Source organism: Populus nigra, chromosome 17, assembly GCF_951802175.1.
Source record: "Populus nigra chromosome 17, ddPopNigr1.1, whole genome shotgun sequence".
Taxonomy (NCBI): Eukaryota; Viridiplantae; Streptophyta; class Magnoliopsida; order Malpighiales; family Salicaceae; genus Populus; species Populus nigra.
Genome location: NC_084868.1, coordinates 10,159,284 through 10,168,755, shown reverse-complemented (window position 1 = coordinate 10,168,755; position 9,472 = coordinate 10,159,284). Strand labels below are relative to the sequence as shown.

Sequence of the window (9,472 nt, the reverse complement as noted above, 5' to 3'; positions counted from 1 at the left end):
GGCAGATCATCTTGAAATGATAGACATGAGCAGGGGTATGATTTAGTGTATGTTCAATTCATTATCCCTTTGTTCTGACTCGATAGTGTTTCCTTACACTAAATGTCCTTCTCCGAAACAGGTTCGAGCAATGGATTGGGAAAACAGCCTGAGATTAGTTTGTTCTCACCGTCACTTCAAGTGGATTCTGGGATTACTACTAAAGATGATGGCGATAGGGGCATTAGAGACTCGGAAGTCGACACTGCAAAAACAAGTGATTACGAAGATAACCAGTTGATCAAGATTATATTTTTTAATATGTAACAGTGATATATTAGATCAGGTTTTACAGCTTAACCTTTCATGATCCAAGTGATAGATTTCAATGAGTTTAAAAGACTTTGTATTTTTAAATTTTTTTTATTTAATTATATGATAATAAAATTAAATACAAATAAAATTAAGTACAAGTCAAATATTAGAATATTTGTTTGAGACTAAATATTTTTATATAAAAAAATCAAAATAATTTATAAAATAAAAATTTAGAGAGTAAAATAAAATGACTCGAATTATTTAAAATTTACGACTTAGGTAATGGACATGACCACAATGAGTTAACCTAGTTGAACAATCTATCTTTTTCTTTTTTTCATCCCTTATTCTTTTCTTGATTGGACCTTGATTGAATCTTAATTGATCTCGAGTTGGATTAAATCTGGAACTAAATTAAAGTTATAAAAGATTTAGAGATGAAATTTTAAAAATATTATATTATATTAATTCATTTTATCTAAATTAACCTATAAAATACATAACTCTCGACATAATTCTAATTAGATAAACCGTTTAGGCAACATGTCTCTTTCCTTTATCATCCCTTAGTCTCTAACGAGTCATGAGTCGCTAATGAGATAGCAAATACAAGAAGTCCCACTTGAGTCAAGTTTAGCAGCGAATGTTTATGCCATTGTTTTTTGGTAAAAGATGAACGTCAATGTTCAGGTGGGTAGTCACAATATTTTCTGCCCTATTTTCCTGCTTTCAAGGCGATCTTGCTTTTTGGTAAACCATGTATATACCATTTGCTGAGGACTGAGCATGACGACCATATTCATCTCGTGCTCGTTTGGATAATAATGATCCTGACACTTTACAGCAGGTGGCATTCGATACCTATATATTTATATATTCTATGAATTAAATGATGTTTCTAGGTTCATAAACTAAGAGAAGATTAAGGATAAAATCTGTTAACAGAGAAAGGACCGAGGAGATCAATACCTCTTCTGCAGACAAAATGTAGCAGTGAGTTCACATGATTGAGTAAACACCATAATGCTTATATTTTGAAAATTGGGCTTTAACTAAGAGGTGGTTTTCATGCAATTATGGTTTTCTGGAAATTATTTTTTTATTTTTTATTAAAAAAGTTGATTAATAAAAAATACTTTTTAATTAAAAAAATTTGACTTAGTTTCTATAAGAGTGTTTTTTTTATTTTGGAGGGAAAACGCTTTAAAGAAGTTGTGAAAAATTTAGAAATGTTATATTATTTGTTGATTATATCAAATTTGGTCTTCAAACTTTTGATTGCTATATATGTTTTGTTTTAAATATTTTTTCAATTTTATCCCTTAGAATTTAATTTTATATTAACTTTGGTCCTTATTTTTATGATTATTATTTGCTTTTCCCTTATCATTTTTTAAATGAAATTTTTTTCTATCAAATTTGGTCATCATTCTTTTGATTGTTACTTATTTTATTTGAAATAATTTATGAAATGGTAATTATTATTATGTTAATTTTTTCATCTTTTAATTTTTTTTATTTATTAGATTTGATATCTATTATTTTGATTATTATTTATTTTATTTGAGATAATTTATGAAATTATATATTTTTTTAAATTTCATTCTCATTCAACTTTTTAATTTGTAAGATTTGTTCCTCATTATTTTATAAACTTGGAAAAAATAAAACATTAATAATTTATTTTCCAGCTCATTTTTCATGATATAATCAAACACTAAAAAGTATTTTCCAACTTATTTTTCATTACACTACCAAACATCAAAAAATAATTCACTTTCCAAAAATAAACTACTTTCCAGTAAACAAACAAAGTTCAAAGCTCTCTATTTTTTTATTTTATTGTCTGTTTTTTTTTTATTTCAAGACACTAGACCAGCCAAAAGAGACAAGTTTTAAGTCTGTCTTACTTCCCTTATTTCTGTCCTGCGAGGGTAAATCTTCAAATTATTTGGTCACTTAATGTTAGGATCACCTGGTTCTAATAGCTGAAACTAGACTTCAGGATCATCGCTACAGAATAAAAATTGAGCAGATGAAACTGGTACTCCACTGTTGTTTACCTCGCATTTTTGTTTTTTTTTTTTTTAAGAAGAAGAAGAAGAAGAAGAGGAAGAGGAAGAAGAGGAAGAAGAAGCGTGGGCCACCTATAATAATGGGTTAGTCTGTCTTCCTACTGGACTGGATTACTAAGTCCTACTTTTGATAATAAGCCCCATACTTTCCTATATTAATTTTGAGGAGCCCATTCTGCTTTCACGGCCTGCTCCACGAATATATCGCAACACAGAGCTCCAAACTCCAGTTTACTAATGTTGTCTACTTAGATGTTTTTTTTATTTTTATTTTTCAAATTCTCCTATCTTATTTTTATTTTTGATTTACTAAATTGGGTTTTCTTCAAATTATATATCGAAAAATTCAAAACATTATTTTAAATCTATTTTTTATATAATGAACTTTATACAATTCAGGTTTTAGACAATTTAATATATTATTGAATTAAAAAAAATTAAAAGAAAAAAAGAATTTCTGGTACCTTGAAATTTTCTTCGCTTATTCTAATTTTTTAAATTTTACTTAGAGAATTATTGTAATTTTCTACTCTGAAAATTTTAACAAATAAATACTTTAGACTTCAATTTAATTCATGAAAAATTATTTATTGTAGCCTATAAGTTTATCCTGAAAGGAAAAACTCTTTCAATAATACCTAAATAAATTTTTTAGTTCAAAAGTCCCATAATTTAAATCCAAAAGTATTTAGATTTAATAATAATTTTATGTTGTGTAATTAAAGCTATTAGTGAAGGAAGTTCATTAGCTTTTGGTGTATGAAATTCTCTATAAAAAAGAGTTGAAGAAAGTGTTTGGGGTTGGTTAATTCTGAATTATTTTGACAAAACTTTACACTCTTCTTCACCAAACTTCTAGCATTGCTTTTTTGGTTTTTTAAAATTGTGTTTTTTTTTTAAATTTCCTTCTCATCTAGAGTTTATATTCGCTTCTTGTAGATGGATAATTAAATACTATTTTAAGAGTTTATTGAATCTTGTTAAGTGCACCTAAATAAAGTGTTGTTGTTGGATTTTTGTGAGGCTTATTGAAAAAAGCCATTTTGCACCAAATAGGAGCAATAAAGCCTTAAAAATAAATAATTAATCATTATAATAACAAAGTTTGATCAATTTTTAATAAGTAAATAATTTTTTTTATTTTGTTTTAATTTATATGAAGATGTATTATATAATAAGTATGTATGTTAGCACCTTATTTTGATATCAAATATTGTAAGTTCGATATGTATTTAGTGTGCATGTAGGAACTTTATATATAATCTTTTTGTTATAATTACAAGTTATTATATAAACTAAACATATTTACTTGTTTAATTTTATTTGTTAATATTGGGCAACATGAACTGCTTTTGTTAAAAAGATTCAAACTACAACTGAAATAAATCTCCTTTTTCCCCGGATAGTTAAAACTTAAAAGAGATATAATAATAGTCCAATACGTCGGTATTGACAACGTGGGTGAAAAAAAAATTAAGATAATTTCTCAGGTCAATATAGAAGGAGACTTGTGGCAGTCCCGTAGAGATTACGAAGTGGTCTTAGGACCACCTATCCTCGGTGAACCAGCCACAAGTGTAAATGCGTGGACGCCTTGTGAGTCGTGCTTGGCATTGAGAAACCCTTTTTTTCCATGTTCTGTGTAGTTTCGACATTCTCAAATTCCAAATATAAAAACAATCGGCTAGTTTTGTAAGAACTTAACGCGATATCAATAACTCCTTGATCTCGTATCTTTCTGTATTTCCTTTTTATTTTAACTCTCCGAACAAATGGTTGAATCTGTTTCAGGAAATGATCCTCAAACCAGTTCGGGTCTGGATGGTGATTGGCGCCAAGGTCTTGACGAGCCATCCAAATATACGAAGAGGAGGAGGAGGAGGAGGAGGAGGAGGAGGAATACAGATGTAAGCAGCAGCAGTGCATTAAATGGCGCTAGTGATCTATCACTATCGGAGGCTCTGTCTCAGATTTCTAAAGATCTAAGTCTATCTTCACCTTCATTATGTTCTGGAGAAGAAGAAGCAGACAAGGAGAATATTGAGGTAAACTGACATCTCCTTCATGCTATAAATATTTAGGATGGAAAATATGAAATTGGCTTAGAAGCATAAAAATATTATTTTTAAAATGCTTATTTATCTTGTACAGTTATATCATTTTCAAGATATAACTAAGTTTTTTAAATTTTAAAAAAAATAAAAAGATAAGATTAAAAAATATTTGTTTATTGTGTTTTTTTTTCTGTGTAGTAATGTATTTTTATAGATTCAAAACATAATGATGAAATAATTTAATTGTTGATAAAATAATATGACTGTTTATCAAACAATATGACTTTCATAAAACAATATAATTATTCATGAAATAGTTATATATTAAATTAAATTGAATAGCTGCTATTTAATTTTATCTCAACAATAATAAATATCAGAATTAATTACAAAAATTAATCAAATAATAAATTAATCTCATTAATATATTAAGTTTCAAGTTTCAAATATTATCTTTTAATATATAAATATATCCATATAATAGCATTAAAAAGCCAAATAAAAAAATTCATCTACCATAGATTAATTTACTATTCAATAAAAACTAATATTTTTGAGATTAGAAGGGAGTGTTTCTTTTCAACATAAAATATATCTTTTCTTTCTTTGCTTATTTATAAACTACACCAACACTATTCATATCCTCAATTTTTTTTTTTTTGGTTCAATATAGATAATTTTCTTTTCAGTTATATTTATGTGGCAATTGTAAGGGACCTTTTCTCTATCTTGAACATTTGTTTGATATCATCTTTTGGAGAGAAAAATTTCCCTTCTAATTTGAGTAGATGACTATAATTAACACTCTTTCATCAATGTGAATGTAAAATAGCTAGCTTTACATCATTTAGAGTGTTATGGGGTTGATATGCTGTCATCGGACAGCAATGAAGATGAGGATGAGATACAAGCCACATCAGTTTTTGGTGCAAGTGAATCGAAGGATAGTTGTCAAAAACCAGAAGTTGGGATGGAATTCTCTTCTGAAGAGGAGGCTTACAAATTTTACACAAGTTATGCAAATAAGATTGGTTTCAGAACAAGAAAAGGGAAGGTGCAACGATTGTCCAACGGAACCATTAGAAAAAGATTCCTCTTTTGTTCGAAACAAGGGTTTCGATTGAAGAAACAAGCTGACAAGATAACGAAGTACAAGAGGAAAGAAACAAGAACAGGTTGTAATGCCAAGATCCAGTTTTCAGTTGAAAATGGAAAATGGGTGGTCTCGCAATTTTCTCAAGAGCACAATCATGACCTTGAAGATCGTAGGCATATCACAAGATCATGCACTAAAACGTCCGAGGCTCACTTGATTCACACCGGAAATAACGCAGAGATGGCAATGGATGCTGGAGCTCCAAAATGCACAGAATTATGCAATATGGTTTGGAGTACACATCCTGAAGAAGTTCAAATCCTGTTAAATTATCTGAGGCGTCTGCAGGTGGAGGATCTGTCACTCTTCTATGCAGTTCAGCTTGACTCTGATAATCGCCTGAAAAATCTTTTCTGGAGAGATGGGAGGTCCATGGTAGACTATGACTACTTCGGCGATGTTCTTATTTTGGACACAACTTTTAGGATGGACAAATATGACATGATCTGTGCACCATTTTGGGGACTCAATCACCATCGGCAGTATGTCATGTTTGGCTGTGCTTTCTTGCTTGATGAAAGCAAGGAGTCATTTGTGTGGTTGTCGAGACTTTTTTGGAAGCAATGGGAAGAAAACAACCAAAAACAATTGTTACTGATGAGAACCAAGTGATGGTGATGCAGTAAAAGTGGTGTTGCTGGATGCAGAACATCTGTTTGGTGTGTGGTTTATCCGCCAAAAAGCATTAAAGCACCTATCTGCATTTTATAGTCAACCTGATTTTGTCAACATCTTCAACGAATGCGTCTCTTATTGCCAAAATGAGGAAGAATTCGAGTCAAAGTGGGATTTTCTACTCAAGAAATTCAATCTCTGTGAAAACGCCTGGCTGAACAATCTGTACTTGTCACGAGAAAGATGGGCTAATGTCTTCCACAAGAAAACTTTCTCCGCAGGCATAAGATGGTGCAACGACAATGTCAATGTTTTCCAAAATTCAACAAGTGACACCATGGACCTGTCAATGTTTGTTCATCAGTATCTTAAAGTGGTAGAAACACAGCGCTCGGCAGAGCTAAATGAAGATATGCGTTGCCGTGAAACAATCAAGGTGTTAAGTTCCAGCGCAATGGAGAAACAAGCAGCCAATATATACACCCCCACAATCTTCAACATATTTCAAGAAGAATTAATAAAATGTTTGTCAGTGGCCATAGAAGAAATTGCTAGTGATGGGACGAATGCTACATTCAAGCTGACAGAGGAAGGCCAGAAGGAGAGCATTGTTGAACTCAGCTGTCTGGATTCTAATCTTGCATGTAGCTGTAGGAAATATGAATCAGAAGGAATTTTATGTGTCCATGCCTTAAAGGTACTCAATGCAAGAAATGTCTTTCGTATACCAGACCAGTACATATTAAAGCGGTGGACAAAATGTGGTAAAGATAGTGTGGCAGAAGTTGAGCATGTTCAGAAGTTGGCTGGTCAGAAGCAACAGCCAATGAGTTTGCTTTTGAAAAAAGCTTTGGATGTCATTTATAAAACCTCTGCATTTGAGGATTTCCCAGAACATAGCTATGCATTATTTAGACGAGGCATCAAAAAAGGTAGAAGCTGCGCTAAAAACAAAAAAACACAGATCATTTTAAATCGAGAAGAGGTAACAATTCACCTAACTTCCATTTATTTTTCATTTCACTATAATTTTGCTTTTATTGTTGTTGTAAACCTTTGATTGTTGGGGCTATTGTCACACATTACGCTGGTGTCTGAATCGGTTTCGACAGATGGACTAGGCATCAGCCTGCCAAAGGGCTAGATACCAGCCTGTTTTCGTCATCATCTCAAATGGATATTGGGAAAGTTAGGGTTGGAGGTTGTACGGCAATAAGAGAGAGTTGGAACTAGAAACTGGGCAGGGAAGTTCAAGCTCAAATGATGATGCAGAGAACCCTTTGGTTCAGAAGGCACGACGCTCGTGCAGAGTACGCAAGCCCAAACTCCATGCAATGTAACCTGTACCAAGATGAAGCTCCGTGAGCTATAGAAGCATACGTTGTTGTTAAACTTGGATCAGCATGATGAAGCTGATGTAGTAAACTCAACTATTAAAACTTTGATTTGTCATGCTTTCATTATGTATATAAATAAAAAAGTGAAACACTACAGAGAAAAAGAAAAAGAGGGTGAGAGTTTATAATTTATATAAGCTTGTTGTTTATACAATAAAAAAATAAAAAAGTTGTTTATCTTCCCTAAATGTTTCAAAACCACTACTAGCTATCTCACTAACAATTAATATTGGAGTTTTATTTGTAAAAAATAAGAGTTTTTGAGATACGATTAAAATTTCAAAGTTATCAAAAACATGTTTTGATTATTTCATGGTATAAGGTTATTAATTACAAATCTAAAGGTGCAAAAATCATCATAATCAGAATTTTTAGTAAACGACACATATCATCTAAAACATCTGCACGGTCAACGATGCATAGCCAACACGCCTAGAGAAAAAAGATGATTGATGTGCACGCATGCATATATTTGGGCCAAGCTAAGCCACCTAAGTCACTTAAGTCGAACCATAAGCTAAACCCCCAAGCCTTTTAGTCGAGCCATGAGCCCATTAGCTAAGCCGCCATCTAGGAATATTTTCAGTTTAACCCTCTGAATCGACAAACATCTAGAATCAATTTTTGGACCGGTTCAGCCCATTTTATGATACATATAGTAGAGCTGCTTAACGTTCTTGGATACGTATCATTTTCATCTATGGTTATAGTGTTAGAGAATAATATAAATTATATTTTGGGACCTTACCTAATAACTTAAGCTATTGAGTTGAGATAGTTATTTGACATGGTATCAGAATCTTGATGATCAAACGGTCATGAGTTCGAATCTCATCATTCTCATTTATTTGATAAAAATTAAGCATTAGACAGTGGGAGTTTGTGCAAGTTTCAAGCCTAAAAAGCTTTCACTTGAGAGGGTGTGTTAGAGAATAATATAAATCATATCTTGAGACATTACCTAACAATTTAAACTTTTGGATCGAGATAATTCTTTTACATATAAAACCCTAATTAAAAAGGAAAGGAAGAGAATAGGAAAAGAAATTGACATGATAGTTGTTTGTGTTATATTACATACAATGGCAATTTCTTATTTTAATCATTTTTAAAAATTTTATTTGACTTGAGATGTAAAATGGATTTTTTGGAATTATAGTGGAAAAATAAAAATATGATCAAATATTATGATATTTTATGTAATCATTAATTTTAAATAAAATAAATTTTAATAAAAAAACCAAAATCAAATCTAAAGGAAAATAAATTAAGTGATTGTTTTGAAAAATTAGAAGATTTGGCATGGAAATCGAAAAGATAAAAAAAAAGGTTAATAACACCAAAACAGAGATTTGTTGACCACGCGTGTCTCCTTAGATATGAAAACATTTTCAAAGAGATTCCAATGTCGCTTTAGAAGTCAATGTTTAGACACTGAATGACACCGAGCATGCTGCTTAAAGTGCACAAGCATCATCCAGTCAGTAATTTTTTTAATATTTATACTTATATTTTTAATTAAAAAATCACCCTTAAAAGTCTGTGCGCTAGTTAAATAAATTAGACTTTTAAAGGTATTTTAATGATTTTATTGTGCTTTAACAAAAAACACCCTTAGATTGCAGTTAATTAAATATTGCTTTTGAAGATTATTTAGTAATTCTAATGTGCTAAGAAAAATTAAAAGGATGCACAAAACCAATCTAATAACTTCCATTAGATCCAATAAAAAGATTGTTCTACCCCTATTAGTTAGTGTAATGGTTTTAAGGCAAAATAGTAATTTTATACCCCTTTATTTTTTTATTTTTTAAAAAAATAGTGATGCACTCAAAATTCATTACAAATGAAAGGGTTCAATTGAAATGTGAGGTAACT

General features: G+C 30.8%; 2 protein-coding genes across 2 annotated transcripts; both read left to right on the top strand.

Moving 5' to 3' along the window:
- Window positions 1-3,907: 3,907 nt before the first annotated feature.
- LOC133676859 (protein FAR1-RELATED SEQUENCE 12-like) lies at window positions 3,908-6,922 on the top strand. The gene is made up of 2 exons (XM_062098638.1): window positions 3,908-4,417; window positions 5,259-6,922. Exons 1-2 carry the CDS (start codon window positions 4,145-4,147, stop codon window positions 6,192-6,194), a joined length of 1,209 nt encoding a protein of 402 aa, XP_061954622.1. The 5' UTR covers window positions 3,908-4,144; the 3' UTR covers window positions 6,195-6,922.
- Window positions 6,535-7,782, top strand: LOC133676860 (protein FAR1-RELATED SEQUENCE 9-like). Its single transcript, XM_062098639.1, has 2 exons — window positions 6,535-7,182; window positions 7,310-7,782. Exons 1-2 carry the CDS (start codon window positions 6,535-6,537, stop codon window positions 7,316-7,318), a joined length of 657 nt encoding a protein of 218 aa, XP_061954623.1. The 3' UTR covers window positions 7,319-7,782.
- The last annotated feature ends 1,690 nt before the right edge of the window (window positions 7,783-9,472 follow it).